The 24,837-nt window shown below is 53.8% G+C and overlaps 1 protein-coding gene across 5 annotated transcripts in view; it reads right to left on the reverse strand.

Moving 5' to 3' along the window:
- Positions 1 to 4,170: 4,170 nt before the first annotated feature.
- CHST15 (carbohydrate sulfotransferase 15) overlaps positions 4,171 to 24,837 on the reverse strand; it is a 78,614-nt gene continuing 57,947 nt past the window's right edge. For all 5 annotated transcript variants that reach the window (XM_054508449.2, XM_064595410.1, XM_054508450.2 and 2 more), the window contains exons 6-8: positions 16,476 to 16,632; positions 8,655 to 8,802; positions 4,171 to 7,034 (exon numbers count right to left, since the gene is read on the reverse strand). In XM_054508449.2, the coding sequence (XP_054364424.1) occupies positions 6,844 to 7,034; positions 8,655 to 8,802; positions 16,476 to 16,632 (496 nt within the window). In that variant the 3' untranslated portion in view covers positions 4,171 to 6,843. The remainder of the gene's footprint in view (positions 7,035 to 8,654; positions 8,803 to 16,475; positions 16,633 to 24,837) is intronic.

The raw sequence follows: 24,837 nt of genomic DNA on the forward strand, positions 1-24,837 counted from the left end.
AAAGAATTCCACCTTCTCACGGGTGGACCTGTATTACCAAAACACTGGTATTATAATACTGAATTATTTTATGTAAAATCCGATCAGGAAATGTTTGTGGAAATTTGTTCTTTCTGCTGTTAAACAGGAACTTGCGTAATCTCTTCTATTTTGCTGGTTCCCAGGAGGATCAGGAACCCCAGCCTGGGGGCGCCCTGGCCAGTCGGAAGCATGCTGGGATTGGTGCCCATGCCATTTGGGGGAAGCTGGGTCACCCATTCCGACTGGGTTTCTGCCACTGATGGGGAGGTCACACAGGGTATGCAGTGGCCTCGGGAGGGGCGGCGGTCACCGCAAGAACAGGTCACTGTTCTCAGCACCTCTCCTACGTGGCACCCGAAGCTGCTGCAGTTCGGCATTGCTTGGGTGATGCTCTGACTCGTATCTGTCTGCTGCACGAGATCCTGGGTCCACATGGACAGGGACCAGGTCGGCTCTCCTGGGAGCCTCCAGTGCCGGGCACCCAGGCAGCACTCCGAAATCACTTGGGGAATGAAGAGGTGAAAAGCAGCCCCCAGCCCAGCCCAGCCCAATGTCTGGCCCAGTGCCTTGCGCCAAGTAGATGTTCAGGAAACATTGGCTAAAAAATTAAGTTTTGGCTCTTGCACACTTTCTAGCTGAAGTGTGTCCCTTGGTGCCTTTGAGACGGCGGGGCAGGGCTGAGCCCAGGGGTGGGCAGCCCACTTCTGAGGACTCTGCTGGCCCCTTGAGCCAGCCCGCAGGCCCTCAGCCTGTAGGTGGGAGGTCAGGTGACTCCACCGCAAACCCATTGGGCAGAACAAAGTCATGTTCATTTCCCTTTGTTTTCCCCAAGAAGTTCCAGTCACCACCCAGAGCCCTAGATCGGGAGGTGTGCGGAAACCACGGCCCCATCCCTGAGGGTCTTCCAAATGGGGACTGAAAGGGGAGGAGGAGTTCTGGTACGTGAAAGGCGGACAGGCTGGGGAGCCCTGCTGGGGGGACCGTGGGTATACAGTTGGCACGGCAGGTAAAAGCACTGACTTTGAAGTTAACAAGTAAAAAATGAGTTGCCCTTCTGCTGTCTCTGGGGATCAGAGCTGTGTGACCTCTGGCAGGTGGGCAGCCTCTCTGATCCTGTTTGTACTTCTGTGTACCATTGTCTCACTAATTCTCACACACACACGAGGCCCCCAGACCTGTGGATGGGGGAAGGGCCAGTGGTGTCCCCAAGGTGATGGGGTGGGTGCATCTCAGGCCCTCCACTGGGGAACCCAAGCCTTGAACCCAGCCCATCCGGCTCCAGGCCCAGGGCTTGTCCTCCTCCCATGCTGTCCCTCTCTGGGGGTAGAGTTTGGTGGGTGCAAGTCAGCCCATCCCTTCTGGTGGAAGAATGGCTCATGACGTGGGGAGAAGCTGGACGCTTTCCCATCATGATGCCCTGGACCCGGCCTTTCTCTGCTCCACTGGGTCCCCGCTGTTACGTCACCATGTGGCCCTGGGAAAGCCATGCTACTCAGGGAGGCCCAGGAATCAGCCTCAAATAGACCTCCTTGCTTCTAGAGCCTTCCTTAAAGGGGCCTTTCAGAGCAGGCAGAGCAAGGGTGCATGCCAGAGAGCCACAGGAGCGCCAGTGGCCTCTCTGCTAGCCCCATGCTGTGCCCCAAGGAACCCCCACTGTGGGAGAAGGGGTCCCCTTCATAGTCTCCTCCGTGCCCCACTCCGTGGCTCTGGGGGAGCACAGCACTAAGAGACCCAGGGGAGACACAGCCCTCAGAGACCCTGCGCTGGAGCAGGTCAGCAAAAGAGGGGGTGGAGGGTGGCAGGGGAATGGCAGGGCGGGAGGGCTGGGGACAGGGTCCAGACTGCCAGGGGCTTCAGGAGCAGTGACAGAGTAGAGGTCGTGGACTTGAGTCCAGCGTGGGGCCAGGAGGCAGGGCCGAGGAGAGAGAGTTTGGAGGTCAGCCGTCCCATGCCGCCTCTGGAGCATGGACCCACAGAGGTCACGGCCCCCCAGGCTCTCGTAGGGACCAGAAACCGTGCGAACTATTTTTGTAGCTTTCAGAAGCTGCTCCCCTTGAAGCATGACTAACTCAGAAACAGCTGAACTTCAGAAACTCAAACCTGCCCACGTGGCTGGTGTGGGTCCCCTAGGGAACTGAGAAAGTAACTTTAAAGAAAAAAAAACTTGTAAGCCCTCAGAAATCACTTCTACCCAGAGAGGGAGAAATAGTTCTATCTGGGGCTGGGGTGGCCCTGGGCTCACCTGGAGAAACACACTTAAGAATGACTTGCAATGTGACTTTGGGAGAAAAGTAGGTCTTTGGCCCTGCCTGGCCTCCCCCTATCCTGCTCACCCCAGCCACAGGATCCTGCTGGACAGGAAGACGCACCATCTCAGGACGGACATGTCATAAAGCTTGGTACTCTGCTAGGCAGCCGCCTGCCCACTCACATCTGCTTGGGCCCCACAGGGGACAGCTGCAAGGGACAGGCCAGGGGCAAGACTCCCTTGACTGCCTGACTGGCTCGCAGGACCACCCTCCTATAGGCAGCTGAACAATCACCCTTCCCAAAGACATCCACACCCTAATCCCTGGAGCCTGTAAATAAGTCACCTTACGTGGCCAAAAGGCCTTTACAAACATGACCGAGATGGGGAGAAGATCCTGCATTATCCGGGTGGGCCCAGAGTAATTACCAGAGTCTTTCTGAGGGGAGGAGGGGGACAGTCAAGAGAAGGGCGATGTGACCGCAGAACTAGAGTCAGAGAGAGATTTGAAGATGCTACACTGAGGACGGGGTCAGTGGCCACCAGCGATGGAAAGGGGAGGCCCCCAGAAGCATCTGCAGAAGGATCAGAGCCCACACCTTGGCCTTAGCCCCATGAGACTGATTTTGGATTTCTGATCTCCAGCATTGCCAGATGATCAACTTGTGTTGTTTTAAGGCGCTAAATCTGGCATAATGTGCTCCAGCAGAGGAGGGGTACTAATCCAGGTCCCCAGGGCCTCTGCTGCTCATGCTGCTGGGGCCCTGCCCTCTCCCGGCTGCTGGGCAGGAGCCTGGCCCTGGGGGGTCCTGGGAAGGTGATTCTTCTTGCAAGTCTTAACAGGATCTGCCTCACCCACAAGCAGAGTGGCTACCCAGAGGGTGAGATTTCTGGAGCAACAGGGTAATACCCGCCTACACCTGAGACCTCTCTCCCTCCCTGCTGGCTGAGGCCCGAAATTCCTCCAGAGCACAGCCTTTGCTTTGGTTCCCAAATAGGGGCGCTTGGGAAGAGGTCGTTCCAAAGGGAGGTTCACGTTAAGATGCAGATGACCTGCATCAGTATGTTCCCTACGAGCTGGTTCCTGAGTAGGGGTGGGTGTCCACACAGGAGAGAGGGTTTCCGGAAAGTCTCCTGGGACAGGGACTCAAACAACCCTCCAGACTCACCCGTCCAATCTGCCCCTCATGTCCCACCCACCCCCCTTTCTCCTCTCAGGCCCATTTTTTCTGCTGAGCCAAGCTGTTCCTGGCTCCCTCATCAAGAGATGGGGTTCCTCCTCTTTCCAGGCCTGGACTCACTGGCCCCCTACACAACACACCACTATGGGGGGGGCAGTGCTGGGAGAGAGACTCTCCCCAGGGGGGTTCTTTGCAGAACTAGGGGACCAAACCATGGGCCACAGTGGCCCCAGGATCACCCAGGCCTCCAGAACCCCAAACTTGAGACCCCATCTCCTCCATCCCAGTGCAGCCAGGGGACCCCGAGTATCTAGGACAGTGACACACACCCAGTGACACCAGAAGTCTCCAACTCACTGCCCCCGGGGCCAGGCCTGGCCCCAGGAATGAGGGAAGCAGCCAGGCTGAGCGCAGCCTCTGGGAGGAGCAGGGCCTGTGATCAGTCACCCCAACCTTCTTCACAGAAGTCCATCTTCACACGCACACACCCATGTGAGGCAGGCCGCTCGTGGGGAGTCACTGGTCACGTCAGAGCCCTTTTTTCTCTGCTCTTCTCTCTCCGTCCCCATATGCAGGAGGCCCCCTCACCCAGTGCACGCAGAGAGCCCACAGGTTAGACCCTGAACGATTTCCCAGACTCATTTGTACGTGGCAGACGCCATGCGGAACCTACCACAGGTGCTCAGGAGGGCGAGGAATGGCATGCGCTCCCGGGACGGGTCACAGGGTCCACATTTACTGTTAAATATGAATACAAATACAGCGTGCCCACGGCTCACGAACACCCCTGCTACTACTTAGGGTGTACAACGGAATACAGTCCGACACGCGGCTTTGGGGACACAAAGTCACTTCAATACCAGGTCATGAGAAATGCTCCCTTTCACTTTGGTTTTGGACGACAGGTTCGAGGGCCGCCGTCTGGAACGGTGCCCGGGCCGCCAACGAGAACCGGGCCTGAACGCGACAAGGCAGAGGTGACAGATACGCCCTCCAGAGAAAGGCCCCTTGAGAGGAACTGGATGGCACGGATGGGCACGAAGGGCTGGGCCTGCATATACAAAAAGATTTGTAGAATAAACCAAATAATATTGGAAATAACACCTCCGGTAATACTTCTGTAAGAAGCAGAATTACACTACACGTTATTCACATGCATAGGAGTGCGTAGGAAAAATCCTTTGTCGTCGTCATGGTTGGAGTAGAATAGCAAAATGTGTACTGGAAATGACAAGTTCGTAGGCAGAGAAATTAATCCACAAGAAGGCTGTGTCCGGAGCGGAGGCGCCTCATCAGCAACAGACCCGGAAGGGAGCCCACTCAGAAAAGGCACCCACGCGCACGCACACACCATCCACTGCAGATAGGTACACATGCACGCGGAGTGGTATCTCCCTGCAGCCCCCGGGCTCAGGCCAGACTCCCCCGCCGGCCCCGCTCCACCTGCTGGCTTGAGGGAAAGGGAAAGGGGGCACTGTCTCACAAAGCGGGTCTCAGGGCACACAGCCCCTTTGGGAGCAGAGACGGCTCAGCCGTCCATACCGATGGCCCTCTGCATGCCGTCAGACGGGCTGCGCGTCCCACCTCCTGATGGCAGAAAGATAGTGGTGCCAGGGCTGGACAGCTGAGCGAACCTGCACGTCTGCGAGCGATGGCTGGACACGAAGACACCTGCACTTTCTGACTTTGGCGTTAAGGGACCTTGACCGGAGGGCTCTGGTTCGCAGGAAGCTTCCCTTGGAAACCCTCCAGGGCGAAGTCTCATCGAGGTCCCACCTGGGGCTGGGTGCCGAGTGTGCTCCACTGTCCTCTTCAATCTCTCCCCTTCACTTCCAAGAAATGATGAGACCTTTAGTCCATCTATTGGGAAACCAAGTTGCAGAGGAGCCTAGAAATTTCCATTAAGAATCCCAGCATACCATGCATGGCCCATGTATAGCTCACTCACTGTGTTTCTGAAACAGAACACAAGCATCTTGTAGTCTGTGAACACAGTAAGGGCCTCTGGCCACACGTGGTGGAGAATGTGGGAAGGCAGAGCACCGGAATGTGTCTGTGGCCAGAACTAAAACTTAAAACACCCTCCAGGCCTGGTAGTGACCTTGAGTGCATGAGGAGGGTCCAAGATACCCAGATTTCCCATGAAGAGTTCAGTTCCTGGAAGTCGCTCAGTCTGGCATTAACAGCAAAAACTTCCCTTCCAATTATAAACTGAATAAGCTCTGGAGGAAACACGTTAAGAGGCAGAAGAGAGAGCTATGCCTAACGAAATGCAGAAAGCGGTTTTAAACATCCATTTTCTAGTTAAACCTAAGAAAAGCAAGGACAGAATGGGAGACGGTCCGAGAAACCAATGGGCTGCCAAAATTCGACTGTTTTTTCTCTCTCATACAAGTGAAGTGAACAGGGTTTACATCTGAAGAGAATAAAGGGTGGACTTCGGAGTAAAAGGAAGAAAGGAAAGAGCCTCCATTCTCTGCCCAAATGAAGGTATTGATCTGAATTGTGTTTCAGAACTGAATGGAAGTATAAGTGACCTCTAGCATGGGGCATGACCTCCAGCACGGTGACGTGACTCCAGCATGTGGCATGACCTCTAGAATGGTGACATGACCTCTAGAATGGTGGCGTGACCTCTAGCATGGGGGCATGACCTCCAGCATGGGGGCATGACTTCCAGTGTGGTGACATGACCTCTAGCATGGTGACGTGACCTCCAGCGTGGTGACGTGACCTCTAGCGTGGTGACTTGACCTCCAGCGTGGTGACATGACCTCCAGCGTGGTGACATGACCTCTAGCATGGTGACGTGACCGCTGGCATGGGGGCATGACCTCTAGCATCGTGACATGATCTCCAGTGTGGTGATGTGACCTCTGACGTGGTAGCATGACCTCCGACATGGTGACATGACCTCCAGCGTGGTGACATGAGCTTTGGCATGGTGGCATGACCTCCAGCATGGTGACGTGACCTCTGATGTGGTAGCATGACCTCCAGCGTGGTGACGTGACCTCCGGCATGGTGACATGACCTCCAACATCGTAGCGTGACCTCCAGTGTGCTCAATCGGATCCCAGCATCATCAGCCCCCAGCCACGCCTCCCCTGAACCCCCGTGCCTGGCGCCGCCCGCCTCACCCCTGCAGCCTGGCTGCTCTGGTGTAGGAGGGATCAGTTTCCCAAGTGGAGTTTCCAGTGGCCTTGGATTGGGGAGCTCCGTGAAGGGTCAGTTGCCAGGTTATTTCACACCACAAATGCTTATACTAAACACGTGCCTGGGAGGGGAAGAAGAATCTCAGGGTTTTCTCCACGCTGTGAGTAAAAGGGCCCCCCACCCCCAAAGAGACTCTTCCATCATGGTACAGTGGAACCCGCCGCAGGAGCTCGGCCCTCAGGTCTTCCTCCAGGCGAATGCCTCGTCGGCGAGCACCTGCGCCAGCCTAGTGTTGAAGGGCCCATAGAAGTCCTGCAGGATCCTCTGGGTGACCGGCCACATGGGCCCCAGGTTCCGGTCCTCGGGGCGCCGCGCGTTGGATGCGGGGCTCTTTGTCATCAGGGTCTCTTGTTTCTCACCTAAGGGCCCTGGAACACAGAGAAAAACTCCCATGAGGCCGGAGGCATGGCAGGAAGGAACTGTGCGAAACTCCCAGTCATGCTTCGTGTTGAGATAGGAGCTCCCCTGAAGTGCTGGGAGATGAAAATTCTTTGGCTGGACCCCTCCTGGAATTGCTGGGGGTGGAAAGCGGAAGTGCCCTCATGAACGAGCAGGGACTCTCCAGCCTGGGGTTGCACACCTGCCCTCGGAAGTGCGGCAGGACCTGGGGGATGCAGCCTCACCCAAGCCTCACGTCCTGCTTTTGTGGCCACATCGCCACAAAGGGCTGGCTCTCGTGGCCGTCAGCCTGTCCCTGGATAACCGTCCGACCTGCCTGACACGGTCCGTGTGCTTAGATTTTCCTGCTAACCAGCCTGCTGGAATTCTGCCAGTGTCATTTCTGCTTCAGGCTGCTGACGCAAAGGGCCTGTGGCTGGGCCATATTTCACCTTCCGTATTGTGCTGTATGGTGGCCATGGGGGCCAGGGGGAGGCCACCTATGCTCAGAGACCCCATGAGCTGAACCTCCGCCTGCAGCAAGGGGATCAGTGGGGAGAGAGGGCCGGAAACAAGCCAGCCACCCCTATCCCAGCCCTCTGAACCACAGGCCTCTCATTGGCTTAACCAACCGGATCACTGCTCAGGCTCTCGGGATTTGGCCAAAGTCCTGAGCCTTTACACAGAAAACCCTATTCCAGTGTCCTTGGGTTAGATGTAATAGAAGGAACAGAACTGGTCTTCACTGTCTCAGGGACTAAAGACAAGCTCATCAATCCAACAGAATCCACCAGTGGCCAAATCAAAGAAAAATGGTTCTGGGCCCTCAAAGGGAAAAGTAATCACACTCCCTCATATCACCAGCTCACCCATGACAAAAGGGTCCAAGACCAGTGGCGGGCAAATATACTTCAAAAAATATTCCACCAACAAAATTCCCAGGCCAGATCATTAGACGGGGCCATGGGAGGAGTCCTGGGAAGGAATCTGAACTCTGCTCTAGACTTTCAACAAGCAGTCCAGGGGTGCCCATCCACATGGGCAGCACTCCATGTCCACATTCCCACCCCTACTGGCCATCGCCATGCCCAGGAGCAGCAGACCTACCCCAACGTGCCACTCAGCTACGTGGCCCCGACTCCAGGGGTCCCTAAAAACCTGAAACGATGCGATGACCAGTCCATTCCCTCCTCCAAGCCTGGGCCTCCGCAGGATTGTTCCAGCCACACACTGACATCTCACCCCTCCCCAAGGCTCAGCTCACAGACCATTCCTTCCATGAAGCCTTCCATTCCAACCTTCAGCAGCTGGGACCCCAAGTCATGTGTACGAACCTATGGTGAGGGCACTATCCTTCCCCCACATTCCTTGGTTACTTGAGCTGTGCCTTTCCCCTCTCCCTCTGCTGGACTCAAAGCTCCCCGATGAGGGACCCCCTCACCACCTCGGCACCAGGCCCTGTGCCTGGCAAACAGCTACTGAACTAGCTGCCCAGCTCAGCCTGGCCCGGCCCAGTGCACGGAGTCTGCACGTGACTCAGCAAGCACCTCGGGCGGCCCGGGTGCACAGGGCCCATGGCAGCTCCATTGTCTCCCGCGTGGTATTCCTACCGAGGTTGAGAAACTGGAAGACCCTGTGCATGGTGTATTTGACGTTGGATGCATGGTCTTCCAAGCGAAGAATGAGGAACTGTTCTTTGTTAAAGACAGTGAGCCAGTCCAAAAGGTACACAGCATACAAACCGACCTGGAGCCTCACCTAGAACCAAAGAAGAAGGCAGGCGTTACTTCAGGAGTTATCCCCCCAATACTTTTCCCCAAGTATTACGGCATGCGCACGAGCCAACACCAAAAGAGCTATCCGAGTGAACAGCTGCCTTCAAAGGACGAATTTTAAACACCATGCATTCTTGAGTCCTCATGGAGGGTTCTGAGCTCCCCACACCAAAGGTTCCTACTCAGAGTTGCATGGAATCCTCCTGACGACCCTGTTGCTAGCGGCGTGACCCGTTTTGGAACGAAGACTTGGGCGAAGGAAGAAGCCAAGACCGCACACATGAACAGTGCGAACATTCTTTGCACAATGACCTGGCTGTTTCGGATCCTACCCCAGCACACGACGGCCATGCAAAATGCCTCGGGCACGAGCCAGGTGAGTGACCTGCCGAGTGCCTGGGGCCACCCTAACACCCGTGACCAGGTGCCCGTGTGGACACCCAAACAGCAGTGTACGATGTGGCCACTACATGTCCGGGGTCCCCATCCTCCTGTGCCTTCTCTCACACCCAGCTGCAAGATTGCACACTGAAGAATTAACCTTACCCAGAGGCAAGTCTGGCCCCTGTCCTCGGCTCCTGGGAGGTGACCTCTAGGTCCCCTAGGATGTCCTACCTGATAAGTATCTTTGCTTGCCTAGGGCATCAGGCTACCCCACGGTAAACAGCATGAGTTATGACGGGGACTTTGGGTGACACAGGATCAGTGTGACCTACGGCAGGGGCTGGACAGTAAAGGTGGTATGTGACTGAGCCCCAGGAAATAGTCTAGCCACCAAGGCTTGGCTGGGCTTCCCTCGTTGGCAAGGCTCCGTGCAGATCGTGTGCTTCTTCCCTGCGCGGGTTTTAACAGGTACCCCTTCCCTGCTGTAAATTGTAACCATAAGTACCACAGTCTTCAGTGTGCCCCATGACTCCTTCCAGTGACTTACTGAACCCCAGAAGTGTTTTGGGGAACCCCTGACTTACAAACGAAGTGAGAGCGGTCTTGGCACATCCCAGCTAACTTCACAGTTGCTGCTAAGCTCTTCAGAGTTTCAGGAGAGAACAGCCCTCTCCCCTTCTGCCCTGAGGCTCCTTCTCCCACCCTCCCCAAGTCCTAGGGACCCTGCTCCCCTTCCTGTCTGCTGCTCTGTCTCTGTGGCCTTCCCAAATGTTTCCCTCTGCTGCCTCTGCCTCGCTTCACGCCAGCCCCCCCGGCAGGCCCCCTGTCACGGCCTCCTGTGCTGCGGTCCAGCCTCCGAGCAGCCAGCCCTCGCCTGCCACCAGTGCCAAGTGTCCCCGCCAGTGGCCTGGCCATGCCGTCCCATGCCCAGCCCGCCCGCTGTCCCAGCGTGGAAAGTTCGAAGTCTGGCGTGTGTTCAGCCCCCAGGTGCCCCCTCCGAGCCTCGCTCCTTAAGCCGAGGGCTCGGACCCCTCCGTCATCCCCTGCCGCACAAGGCCAGCCAGGCTCCGACTACCTCATTTCCTCTCCCGCTATTCTTTTCCCATTTCATTATTTTTCTAATCATGTGGGAGGATGCGGAGGAAGAAAAACAGTGAGGGGGATAAGCTGTCTCCAAAACTCATGAGCTGCCACAAGCCCCCAGGTTGTCGCTTCCTTGTGCACCAACCCGTAAAGAAGACTGCAAGCTGGGCCAAAGCCACGGAGAAAATGAGTATGTGCCAGCCTCAGAAATCCTGTGTGTGTCGCCTCTAACACAGACAGACTGTTATGAGCAGGCCTTCCCGAGCCATCAGCCTCACAGGGCATTTCAATTCTCTGTCAGGCTCACCGCCTCCCTCAGCCTAATGAAGGTCATCTCTTCTAGAGAACCTGCCTTTGGGGCTTGAGAACTTCCTAGAATTAAAGAAACTGGTGTTGGTGACAGGGCGGGGCCCTGTATCATCACTGGGAACCCACTCCTGACCTGGCCACAGGTGACAGACTATTTCTCTGCAAGCCTGTTTGTGCCCATTGTGGGCAGGGCCCCCCCCTGCTCCCAGGAAGAGGAAGACCTGCTGGCCGAGGCCCTCCTGCAGTGGGGTCTTCCCTCACAGGCGGCGATGGCCCCAGCGGGGGAGGGGGGTCTGGGGAAGGGAGGTAGGCTGGCTCCCACAGCTGCAGGCTCCCGGGTCCCCTTGAACACCCCCTCTTCTGACTCGCCTGCCCTCTTACCACTGCAGGAAAACTCTGGCCGCCCCAAGTGACGCTCTCTGGTGCACGCAACATCACTACCACAGCTGGGAGCCATTAAGACACACCTAGGACAGTCCCCCTCAGAACTGTTCTTCTTTGCCTTCCCCCCGCAGAGGCCGGAGAATCAAAATGGACTAAAGATAAAAACGGTATTTAGGAGAAGAGTCTGATAGATTTAAAATTACAAAACATCAGAGCTGAGAGAATTCTTTGCAGTGATCTGCCCCAGCCGACTCTTGATGGAGAAAGGGAAGCCCAGGAAGGGGTGGGGCCGGCCCGGGGTCAGCTGGGAGCACCACACGTAGGAGAAGCTGGTGCCAGGGTCCCTGCCACCGGGACTTTTCCCCCACGTGGGGACAGAGCAAAGGAAGGGTGGGTACAGGGCTCTTCCCAGACAGGCGCCATGCCAAGCCTCTCCGTTCCCAATCGGGGGTTCAGGTGGAGCTCCCCACCCAACCCATCTACTATCTGCTAGTGTCGAAAACTCGTTTGTTCATTCTGCAAATAATCGAGTGCGTGTGGCATGCCAGGTGCCCCCCAAGCCAATGGAGATGTACTGCCATGTAACCGACATGGCTCCTGGCCTCCTGGAGCCTGGAGGCTCGTGGGGGACACAGAGCTAAGCTGCTGAAGAAACCAACATCTGGAACCACCGGCTGTGGCCCATGCTACAGGGAAACAAGCAGGGTGGGGACAGAGAACAGAGGTCAGAGGAAAGTAAGACCCGAAGAATGAGAAGCCCTGCCACACCCAGGAGAAGGAAGTGGGAAAAGGCACTAGAACCTGTTTCTCCAACCCAAGGGGACAACAGATCTGCCTGGAGGGGGCTGTTAGATATATTGATGGGCCCACCCCCAAGGTGCTCGTTTCTGGGGTCTAGGGTCAGCCTGACCAGTTTGCATTTCTGACAAGTTCCCAGGGGACGCTGATGCTGCTGGTCCAGGAACATGCTTTGCAAACCCCGGCTCTGAGGCAAGAAGCTGGCCTGAAGACCTAGGAGGAGAGTGTGTGGCTGCAGAACAGTGTGTGGGGGGGCAGGTGGGGAGGAGGCCGGGCTGGCTCATGCCTTCTGGTGCCATGGGAAGGCAGTGAACGTCTGCAGAAGGGTAGTACCAAGGTCCACCTATGTTTGAAAAAGATCGTCCTGCCTGTGCTGTGGTTGAGCTGGGACTCACAGCTGGAGGGAAATCTGCTTCCCTCATCCCAGAATTGATGATTCCCCCCTCAAAGCAGGGTTTCCCACTGCTCCTGACAGCCTGGCTCTTCCTGCTAAGCAGGAACTGGCCAGGGGCCGAATCTGCGATCTGTGACGCCCACCACCCCCGTCCTATCTACCCATCCTGCCCCTGGGCATCTCTCTCTGACCAGAGGTGTCTGTTAAGCCATCATCTCGTCAACCTCAGCAAAACCTGAGACTAAATGAAAAAAGCCAGTTCAGACCTTTGCTTTTGCAGATAGCCAGCTAAGGTGGACATGCCTCGAGTCTGCAAGGCCACAGGACCTGGGACGAACACGAGGCCTGTTACCAGCTCTAAGTCTCTGGGTGGGAGAGTTAATGTCTGTGAGCCTCAGTGTCCTCATCTGTAAAATGGGCATGGATTTCAGGGCAGCATGGAGGACAGAACATGATGTACCAGAAAAGCTCAAGACAGCACCTGGTGCAGCATTGGGAGTGAACCAAAGTGAGATCCATCATCCCGATCTCACTGGCAAAGGTGCCAAGGGGCTGGAGGCCCGGCAAGCTCGGGGGGGGGGGGGAGGGGGGGCGGTGGCGTGCAGAGTGCCCGGCAGCACAGACGTCCACTTTGTATCACATTTATGTCAGACGCTCATTCTTCCGTGAGAGACACACAATGTGAAGCCCCTGAAATAAGCTGTACCTCCAGTCAGGAGCTCCACCTGGCACTGCCTGGCCTTGCCCATCCAAATCCAGCATGCATAAGCGCTTCCTCGTAGAAGGCCCTGGAAGTAAAGCCCACACCTATGCCTCCCTTTCAGAGTGTCTGCTAGATAATCTCCTCAAGAGAGAACTCAGTAGTCACGCAGCCTGGGACGTGGGAGCACAAGACCTCAGTGGGCAAAAGAGACAATAAGAACAGGAACACACATAAATGACAACAGCTCTATGCGTGTGGCAAAAGCCAATTCTTCCCGTCATCGGTCTGCGCTGAGAACAGTGATGACAAGAAGACCCAGAGGCTTGCTGAGCTCAGTTCTCCCAACCGCCACAGCCCCCTTTAAGACCTCACTAGAATCCATGCTAACAGTCTTATACACGGTTCCCGGCTGCCCCTCACGTGACAGCTTTCTTGAGTTGTTTTTCCCTCCCTGCTTCCGCATACTTTACATTCTACGATAACAATAATAAAACCAAGAGTCTACCTGCACTTCTTGCTGGTGTCAGGCCGTGCAGCCCCTTCGGGCCTCTCTGTTCCAAATTACTGGACTCTGAGTAACCATCTAGTCTCTCGATAGTGTGCTACACGGCACTGGGACAGGATGGTTCCAGCACCTTCTCTGAAACACGCTGGCTGGATGAGTCACCTCTACTCTCCCTGTCCTGCCTCGTGCCCTCCCTCCCTTCCAGGCCACGCCCTGGCTGGGGTTTCTTAGCACTGAGCACGGTGTTGAGCACAGAATGGGCACCCAGTGTATGCCCTTGGAGACGAGTCGAGTCTCAGCTGTGAGTGAGGTCAGTCCCCATTTCACTCCACGCCTACGAGTTTTCAGGAAATGTCTCTGGGAAGTGGCTCTTCTCTCCAGCAGGCCCTGCATGGATGACCCTCATGGTCATAAATAATCATAATAAAAAGCAACAGCTAAGGGCCAGAGCCATCTTGAAGCAAATAGTGTACTTGGCACGTCAGCCAGAAAACACGTGGTTTCCCCTCTGATCCCACCACCTCATCTAATCCATCTGCACATCCTTTCCACTGTTCCTAATTGTTTCTAGAAAGCTCCATCCTCTCCTACCCTGACTCCGCCACCAGTTCTCTTCTAGAAATCCCATCCCACCCCAACCCTGGCCTCCCTGTCTCTGGGAGACAGGCCCCCTCCCACCCTTGAGGACCCCGGACACCAGGCATCTTTCTCAAATGCAGAACTGCTACAACTATCCTTTCCTTAAGCCCTTCTGGGGACCCATCTCCCTCATCTCTCCCTCAGGATGAAGTCCAGACCTCCAAGGCTCACCACATCCTCGGTGATGCAGGATCATGCCATCACCCCACCACCCACACAACCACGTGCTGTAGTGGCTGTAGCAAATACCCTCCATGCTCACCCCTCGGCCTTTGCACATCCTGCTCCCCTCACCTGGACATCTCACTATCTCCATGTCCCCGGGAGACTTATCCTTTAGGCCTCAGCTCAAACGTTACCTCTCTTAGGAAGTCCCCCTGATGCCGTGTCCAGGTGGCCTCTGCTGGGGGCCACAGCTTCTATCCCAGCCTCTATGTCACTCACGCTGCTAGAGCTGGGGCTGCACCGGGACCCAAGGACATGCCTGTCCTGCCACGGCTGCAGTCCCAGCCCAGGTGCCAGGCACAGACACAGCGAGACAATGAATGCACGTGAAGGGTGGCAGAATACGCTGCCCTGAAATATACCACTTTGGTATAAGGATTGTTTTGAGCTGAAAGCAACTGAGAAGAAACACAGATATAAGAAAATCTCTCTGCCCTCACCCCATTTGCCTACAAGCAGTACCTAAATTTGTAAGGGTACCCCTCTCTCCACCAGGATGGACCAAAGTTTATCACTGCAGACAACTCTAGACCTTTGTCAGCCTTAAAATAGCACCAAGGATCTGACGTAACAAACCTCACTAAAACTCGCCCTTACCAGCCATTAGTTCCTCATACGTTTATTCGCCTTCTCACAATTTGTTGCCCTAGAAACTCAAAGTCCTTTCCCTTTGTCTGGTCACCTCTCTACAAATATATTGTTCTCCTGTTAAGACATTATATAAGCCTGAGTTCTAACCATCCCTCTGAGTTACTCGTCAGGGATGTGTGTATCTGCAACACACACGTTAATAAACTTGTGGGGTTTTTTTCTCTTGTGAATGTCTTTTGTCAGTCTAATTTATGGGGCCCCAACCAATGACTCTATGATGGCTAGAAGAAAAGGATTATTTATTTCTCCCCTCCATGTGAATGAACTATCGCTCTGATCCTTACAAAAGCCTGGTAAAGCAGTGGTATCACTCCATTTTATGAAGAAGCCATTGAGTCTCAGAGAAGCTGAAACAACTGCTCCGAGTCATGCGGCTAGTAAATGCCCAGGCTGGGAACTGCACTGTCTGGCTCCACAGGCCACTCCTCTACCCTACACCCCCCGCCAGATTCTGTACGGATCTGTGCCCTTGTCTGCAGCTTCTCTGACAAACTAAAAACTCTGGCAGGAGAGCCTCAATCCAACTCGTTGCCCGATGCATCCTGCCAGAACTAGTACCCTGCCTTCCAGAGAGGATGACCTCGATAACAAGAAAGGGTATGAAACCGGGGCGCCTGGGTGGCTCAGACGGTTAAGCGTCTGCCTTCGGCTCAGGTCATGATCCCAGGATCCTGGGATCGAGTCCCGCATCGGGCTCCCTGCTAGGCGGGGAGCCTGCTTCTCTCCCTCTGCCTCTGCCTCTCTCTCTGACTTTCATGAATAAATAAATAAATAAGATTTAAAAAAAAAAAAAAGAAAGGGTATGAAACCCCCTGACCTTGAACTCCCCACGCCCAGGGGGTTCCCAGCCTCTACCTCCAGCACATCTGTCTGCCTTACCACATGATGCGCTCCACAGAGCAGCGCTCGTGAACCACACCCCGGGACAGAAAGGCTTTCTTGCTGCACAAACGTACTGTAAAGGCACTCACACAACCCAGAGCTGTGCAGCAGAAAACCACCCTTAGCCAAAGTGTGCTGAATTCACCACCAGCTGCTTCTTTTGCATAAAACAAGGCAAGAATGTATAGCTATATTCCGGAAGGCAAACAAGAGGAAAGAAAAGAGATCAAGGGAAAATATTTTTCCATTCAGGCTCTGCCGAAGACACTGGAAGTCACCAGTGGGCAATATTTTAAACCACCAGAACAATCCACCACTGGAGAACATGCTTAAGACTGTTTGAGAGTTGGGTCCCCATGTCTGCCAATCCTAATTGCAGGGTGCGTTTTCTGAGCCTCATTACATGGTAATCTTCCTAAATGCACCCTCATTCCCTGCAGAGGGAGGAGAGAGTATTGTACCAGGGAGATCAGCAGGGAAGAAAGCCTGGTGCCAGCTGGAAGGGCCCATCCCTTTACAGTTTTTACGTCCGTGCATGTTTGTGTGTGCATTAGCCACCACTCAGGGGCGTGGGGAGAGGCGTCTGCACATTCAAATGCTTCTCTGTGTTTCTATGCTCCCATCCCATCCACCATGCCACCTGCATAATAAGCACCAAGGCGCCTGTTCTGAGGGGGGCCGGGCTTCCAGGATACGCACAGGCATGGCATTGTTGAGCGTGTTGTTGTAGACGCAGGCACGCAAGGAATAATCGAGCATGCAATTTTCAAACAGCTGCAGAGCTTCCGTCACTTTTTCATGAAAGTCATCGGCAGATTTATTCGAACTTGCGAAGTAGAGATAGTCAGAGTATAACCTGTAAATAAAATAAATAGATATTTTTACCACCTGAGAATGAGAAATCATGCTCCTTGGATGACAATTACAATCAACATGCAATCACTCGATCTCATCTTGTACATCAGGACCCTGCCATTTCTCTTTGTTCCCTTGTAGATGGGCCACTTCCTACCGCCTCTCACACCTCCCCACCTCTGCCAGGGCCACACACAATCTCTTGGACTCAGACTTGTCTACACTGGCCCCAGACAAGCCACCAGTACTTTCTTTATTCTTTCCAGCCTCTTGACCATGCTGCCCTGCTTTCCCTGAAAGCTCAGAAACTGTATAAGAGCGAAGACAGGCCATGAAAATGTTATGCTCCTTCATATCTCTCTCCCTCCCATCCGAGGCAACAAGAACATCTGTTGCTCTTACAACATTACAGTTCCTCATAAAAATTCCTGCCCATTCCACAGACGTTCCAAACATTAAAAAAAAAAAACTATAAGATGTATCTTTCTAGATTAGTAGGGACTTATTTTTTAACACAATATAAAAACCACCCCCACATATGCATGCAGTCACCTGTAACCCTGTTTGTCCATAGGTCTGTTCACACAGATCCCACCACATGGATGTGCCATGTCTTCCTGCGGTGCCACTCCTTGACCAAACTTTACTGGGGCTCCTCTAAATCTTCTTCCCAAGTAGGCCTCACCTTGTAGATGACCACATCCATCCCCAAATTGCCCAATTTCAGCAAGAATCCTGCTAGGTCAGTTTAGCCAGAATCCCCCACCCTCTGTTATCTGATCACCCTCAATATGTGGTGGGTTCCTGGTCCCCCACCGCCCCCCAGGAGATGTCTAATCCCCCCAGCCTGTCTTCAGCCAGAATCCTGCTAGGTCCGGTTGGTCAAAACCCCGACCTACTTACCCCGATGTGTCTTCTCAGTAATTTCCAACCCCCTGACCCCCACTCCTCCTTGGCTATAAGTCCCCACTTTTCCCCACTATACCCGGAGTTGAGGCCAGTCTTTGTCCCCACGCCATGTCCTGACCCCCCTCCAATGGTCCTGAATGATGCCTGCCTTCCAGCCTTGAACAAGCATCAGGATAAGGGTCTGCTTCCTTGCTTGCTTTCTCTTTCTTTCTAACCTTCCTCCCTTCAATAAATCCTCTGCAAATATATTTTACTGGACTCTTTGCATTACAGATAGATTTTCTAAAGCATGGGATATTTCTTTTCTTATATCACATAAACAACCAATAAGACAAGATGAACCGTAACACCACAATAAATGCAGCATGGAGAGTCTTCCTGCCCAGTTTCTCTGGTGGTCCTAACTGGAAGTCCTGCTCCCCAAAGATGACCTTCGTTATCAGTTGCTGAAATAGCCTTCCAGGAATTTTCTGTGCCTACTCAAGCACATATCTGCATATTTTATATTTTCGAAAACAAAGATGGCATCAAGTTGTATCGGATGGAGTCAGGTCACAGACCTACCACAGTGGCACTTTTCCAATCACCTCATTTGGAGGATTCTGAGCACCCATAAAAGCAGGTGAGATGGTACACTGCAGCTTGACAGGCCCGTGATTCCACTGTCACCCCATAACTTCTTTCTTTAACACAACTGAGTTGTGAATTCCCACACTGAATCTTCCTGCTTTCTGCTTGCAGAGAGGGTGAGTCTTCATCTTTTGTTTTTCAAAAATCCCTTCTTCATTTCTGCCTGGTGCGTTTCCAATGCCCACTCCGACATGACCTCCCTGCTGCACCTTTCCCTCATACACCATCCTCTGCCTGCCTGTGGGAACATGGGGCTGACGCGGGGCGGCCCCCGGGCTCCAAGGACTCACGTTCTCTCACCTGCTAACACCACACTTTCTTCCCCCCCACCCCAACTTCTCCAACGTGGCTTCACTTATTCCAGTGAAGGCAAGTCAGTAAATCTTTACTCCGTACCAAATGTCTGAGGAGTACACATCTGTCCTGCCAGCTACTCTCTACGCTCCGGCCGACCCGAGCGCTCAGCACACCCACTGGGGCGGAAACCACAGGGCCCCCATGGCCCAGGCCCACTGCAGATGTTCCTCCCACGCCCCTCCCTCTAACGGGAGGGTATGCAGATATATGGATAACACGAGCATGGCTTCTCAGGGACCAGAGCTGCTTCACCTCAGACATTTGGCACAGGGCCTTTGACCCCTTCAGAATCCATCTACAGCCAGTGTCTACAGAGGACACCTGTGAGAAGTCTGGAGATGCCTGGGATCTGCCCACAGATGGCCTAAAGTCTACACACACCCCTGAATGGGAGAGTTTTGTAGACCTCAGCCTGTTCGGTTAACTCTTCAAAAGACCCTGTTTCCAGACCCGTCATTGTGATGCTCAGTGACCGGTGAGTCCATGCCCCCCAGATCTGTGCCCACCCGGGCACATTACCCAGGATAACACTACATCCACCTGTTACAGTGTCCCCCAACATCACCTGTCCATCGCAGCACCCATCACTGCAGGCTGGTCGTAGTATAAGCTAGAGGCTGATGGGTAAAGGCCAAAATCAGATTTGCATGGGCCTCAAAAAACAATTCAGTTTATGTGCCACACATACCATGTGGCCATGAGTCTGATGGGGTGCCTTTCCCAGCTCACACATTTCTTATCAGTCCCACTGATATTATGGCCCAGGCCATGAAACCATATCCATGAAAAGTGACACCTTTGAAACTGTCATCAAAATCTGTGTTTAATAGTAAATCCAAGACCAAAGTTCTTACCAAGGACTCCTACAGGACTATCCACATTCTCTGGTCGAACTGGAATTCTATCACATAAATTACTATCTAAAAACCCAACCTCTGGGCCAAGCTTTCCATACTGAGAGTTGATTTTGTAGTAAGAACATTTCCTGTGGATGTCTGGCTCATAAATAAAACAAGAGCCCCGAAACCTGCCTCAATTTTAAACACCAAGTAACTTCATGCTGATTCCATACAATTCTTTAGAGATCAGGAAGTAATCACCGAGCATAAACTGGAACACGGCTGATGTTCCAACCAGGCCAGGCCAGGCCAGCCCTGATAGGGGGCAGGAGGACTACGGATTTTCATCTGTTTGAGGTGAGGTGAAATGAACTCAGGATCCCACCTTCTATGAGGCAGGTTCAAGGCCTTTTACAAACAGGCCAGGCTCACTTCCTCAGTAGAGCGGAGGGGGTGTCCCTGGCCTCTCAGACCCTCCAGGAACCCTGGATCTGCCCACAGAATGTGCGCTGGGCCTCGGGACTCCCTTGAGCCCACGTGCATGTCAGGATGTAGATCTTTAACTATACGTCCTTCACGCTCCTCTTTGTCAAAAACATCTGAGCAGAGACTTTATTCATCACAACGAACGGCCATCCCTTCTGTGTGGATTCTGTAAATCCCCCCAAAATATGTCCCGAGTAACTGTGAATAGGATCTTATTTGGAAGCAGGGTCTTTGCAGACGAAATTATGTTGAAGATCCTGAGATGAGATCATCGTGGATATAGGGTGGGTTGTAAATCCGATGACTGGTGTCCTTACAAAGGAGACAGAGACACAGGGGAGAAGGCCACACGAAGGCGGAGGGAGAGGAAGGGGTGACACCGCCACAAGCCGGGGACCACCCCGGGCTGTCAGCCACCAGCAGCAGCTGGACACAGGCCTGGGACAGTCCCTTCCTCAGAAGTCCCAGAAGGAACCTACCCTGCTGACACCTGGCCTTTAGATATCTAGTCTTCAGAACTGCCAGAGAATAGATTTCTGTTGCTTTAAGCCACCAGGTTTATGGAAATTTGTTGCAACAGCCCCAGGCAATGTGTGTGGGTTTTAACCTCCCGTTGCCAGGAAGGCTGAGGAGTCATTTCTGCCAGCACCTCCCTCCTACCCTGCAACCCTGGCGGAGTCCTGAGTGCGCAGCTGGATGGGGGGCACAGGGTCGCTTTCCCACAGAGATACAAGAAGGAAGGCAAAGGAGAAGCATGAGCTCTCGCTTTTGGGGGAGTGCTATTTGGGTCCCCTGAAGAATGAGGCTCATGCTTCATAAGAACGTCAGCAATACTCACTGCTATGATTTCCCCGCAGCTACTCTCTTGGGGGGAAAGGACCAGGTAGTGACCAAGGATGACTGAAAGCCACTTGGATAGTTTAAAGTCATTCAGAAAATGTTGAGAAGAGCAGGAAATGTATCAAGAGTAAGGATCCAAAAGCTGGAGTAGGCACACCCATGTAACAAGAGATAAATCTAAACATCCACGTTTTTGTTTTTAAAATCAACTATAGAAGATGAAGTAGGGGAGAGAAGCCAGCAGGGATAATACACAACAGGTTTAAGCTGACATAAGCTCATAACGAATCACCACAGAACTGCCTGGACACTTATGCAAATCTCGGGATGCATTAACAAAGGTAGGGCACTGGGAATGAGGAAGGGTGTCGCTCTGCTCCACCCTGGCACATTGGGACCCCAAAAGATGCTTGCTTGCTTCAGTGCTGGGTACCGAATGTTGGGGGGAAGGAGCTGTTCCATCTGAAGAAGCAAGACTTAGAAGGAAGAATAAGTTTCAATGGCTATACGGCTGTCCTGGGCTGGAAGGAGACCTGAACCATACTCCTGAAGGACTGACCGATGAGTAGAAGGTTCAGGAACTAGTTTGAAGGGAAAAAGTCTCCAGCTGGGACAGTCCAGCATGAAGCAAGGGGCCCCGGCAGCAGGAGCAATCATGGCTGGTGGGGCTGAGTGAGAGCCAGCTGACCCTGAAACCCAGCCAGCCCCCTGGCAGCTTAGGGGCTGCCAAGCCCCCTTCTGCTGAACCACCTAATTTTCTTCCTCTTCAACCATCCCAGATGGGTGTTACATTTGGCCAGGACTGTTTCCAAGAGCAATTCCAAATATAAGTCCAAATACATTCCGGGCCTTCTGTGCTATGGCTATTTTAGAAGGCTCCTGGGCAGCCCCGTGACGGGGGGGGTCGGCCCTTGTGGAGGTGCGGCTCAGCTCCTGCCTGGACAGTGCGGGGATCCTGGGACCCAGCACTGCTGCGAGGGGGAGCGGGAGAGAATGTGTGTGCAAGGGGTGGCTCCCTCAACCTGGTGCCTCTAGAAGGGACCACATCTCTCCCATGGGGACAGAGGAGTGGCCATCAGGGCCATCACTGTAGGCCCCACCATGTAAAATCGAGACAGTTATACCAAGGCCAATAGTGAATCTCTTCAACGACACTGAACCTCCGTGAGCGGGGAGGGGGTACCGATCGCCACAACAACGGGGGCAGCCATGACTCCGTGGTCTGCCCCTGCAGGCCAGGCTTGTGCAAGTGCTGTGGGCTTCAGCTGCCTCGGTCCTCACGGCTTCCATCCCTGATGGGGCTGCCCCTCACCAGGCCCTGTGCTGGGTACTGCACGCATGTCCTCGTTCTGTGTTCACAACCTGCCCCGCAACCCGAGACACAGGCTGAGTGTCGTCGCCCTGTCTTAAGAGGAGAAGACTGGCTTCTGGAGAGATTAGGGAGCTTCCCAAGGTTATACAGCCCGGGAGACTTTGCGGCTGGGGCCCAAACCAACCCAGGTCTGCCTGAGCCCAAAGCCCTGTGACCCAACAGGCCTCAGCCCCTGGCCTCCAAGTTTAGGGACTGAGCCAAATCAACAGCTGACGAGAGCAGGGTGTTAGCCATCTGAGCCGATGGGTTTGGGGTTTTGTTTTGATGTTCTGATTGTTTGAGGTGCACAGTGATTTGGAAGGCTGTTAGAAAACTAGTTAATAAGTTACAGGAGACAGAAAGCAATCACGACGCGTAACAGAACAGCAAACAAACGCTCAGGATAAACACGACGGGCCTCACTGCCACAATCAGGAAAAGCCGATGTGGTTACAGAGCACCGCATTGGGCATCCAGAAAATGATAGCAACAACAAACAGGATTCAGGTACTTATTAGAATTTCAGAGCTCCCAGAGTGACCTTTGGGCACCTGCATAAGCTGATAGTCACTGGCTGTTTCAACGATTTTAGCACTTAAATGATGATGCGCTTGTCGGTCGGCCTTCCCGCAATGAGGAGACCCAGGCAGGTTCTAGCTCAAACGTCACCTGTTAGGGAAGCTGGTTTCTCCTCCTTTTGTCATGGTTGTGTTCATACCATTTTAAAATTGGGATGTAATCCACATACCAACAATTCAGTAGTTTTTAGCAGACGCACAAATTCAGTAGACCAGCCAATTCCAGAAGATTTTCATCACCCCAGAAAGTCGCTGTCCGTTTTAACCTGTCAGTTCGCAGGGAGGCTCACGGGAGAAGTCACGGAGATCCCACGCCCACAGGGCACATGGACGGTTCGATTACATCAGCTCTGTCCAGAGAGCCTAAGCAATGCCTTCTCTCCAGCTACTGCTCCGTGCATCAGACGTCTCAGAGCCGGGCTCTGAGAAAAGATTGGGGGCGGACGCTGAGGTGGTGGGCGGCGGGGAGCAGCCGACAGCTCCTGGAGGGGCTCACTGCAGGCTGTGCTGGCCCCGACTTCGCTGAGCGCCCAGAGCCCCCGCCAGCCAGCTTCTCAATGACACGCATGTGAACGGCCTATTTCCTCCACCAGGAGCCCCCAAGAGGTGGGCACGCTCTTGTCTTCCGCTTCAGCCCCCCACTCCATGACATCTCCACTGTCCTGCAGCCACCTGAAGGGTGATTACAAAAATGAAACCCAGGGCGCCTGGGTGGCTCAGTTGGTTAAGCGACTGCTTTCGGCTCAGGTCATGATCCTGGAGTCCCGGGATTGAGTCCCGCATCGGGCTCCCTGCTCGGCGGGGAGCCTGCTTCTCCCTCTGACCCTCCCCCCTCTCATGTGCTCTCTCTCATTCTCTCTCTCTCAAATAAATAAATAAAATCTTTAAAAAAAAAAAAAAATGAAACCCAGAGAGCCCCCTCATCATTCTCCATTTGCTGGCATCCACATTCAAATCACTGATCAATAACTCCCTGACCTCTGATATGGTGCCATCAATAATGATTATGTATATTCTTCCCTACAAGGAAATAAGGCCATTTAACATGGCCAGGAAGGAGGCCCTTCTGTCTCACTGAATCATAAGCTGTGAATTTCTCATCATGAGGAACAATGAAGCAGGACTGGCTGGGCTAGCTCACTTGGAGGCAAAGTCGAGAGCCACCCAAGCCCTACACATGGGTAACACTGATGAGGCTCATTTTCTGCCAGAGAAGAACATCCAGGTTTGGACCTAAACATGTCCACAAGGATGCAACATCTCCAGCTCACTGAGCTCATTTGGGCTGGGTCGTCTCTTCCCCCTGAGCAGGAGTAGGGTTCTGGGTTCACCTTTGTTTCTTCCAGAGCATCCAATCATGGGTCCTTGGTCAACGTTCATGGAACAAAGGGTAGAACCTCTCAGAGACGATACCAAACATCCCTTTGCTCTACAAGCCTGGCATCGTTTACAAAGCACTTTCACACAGTTTCCTGGTGATCCTGATAGCAGGTGTCTTCTGGTAGAGAAGAAAAGGAAGTGCACAGGATCACTAAGCTACCCCTGGGTAAAGCAGCAGCAAAGCCAGGTCTGGATCCCAGGCTGTGGGACCCCACCACAGAGTGTGGCCACTGTCCCACCCCCTCCCTTGAACAGCTTTAACTCGCCAACCTCACTAATCGAGGTCCCTGAAGTGACCTGGTGGTCCAGAGTGGACTGAGCGCCCTCCCCCATGCTGGCCTGGTGGACCCACAGCTCACAGCCTCTGCAGACGGAGCAACGAGGTGGCCCTCTCCCCGGTGTGCCTCGCCCTCCGCAAACAATCCGTTTGGGAATACTCAGGACTGCCGATGACTTTGTAAGCATTTCCCAAAAAAATAAACTGTGTCAGACACACGGGAATCTTCAGCATGACTATTTTTCTCTCCCCAGTAACAAGATCTGGCCCCTCACCAGGCGTTACTCCCGAATGACCATCGGAGCACCTTCACAAGGGCCCGCGCTGTCCTGGCCGGGGCCTGGCCGGCTCACCCTCCCCTCTCTGATGTCTCAGGCCAACCTCCTGGCCCTAGGGTGGCTCCCAGTTCAGCCCTATGAACGTGCCCTCATGCCACTTTTAGGGCTCATTACAGGCATGCCAGTGACACCCAGACAGACTGCTTCTGAGACGCGAAATGTCTCAGTTTGCCAGGAAACAGGCTGCTGAGAGACACTCGACTATAGTCTCCTGCAGGCTG

Source organism: Mirounga angustirostris, unplaced genomic scaffold, assembly GCF_029215605.1.
Source record: "Mirounga angustirostris isolate CCGP_5_RB_7025 unplaced genomic scaffold, mMirAng1.0.hap1 SCAF_6, whole genome shotgun sequence".
NCBI lineage: Eukaryota > Metazoa > Chordata > Mammalia > Carnivora > Phocidae > Mirounga > Mirounga angustirostris.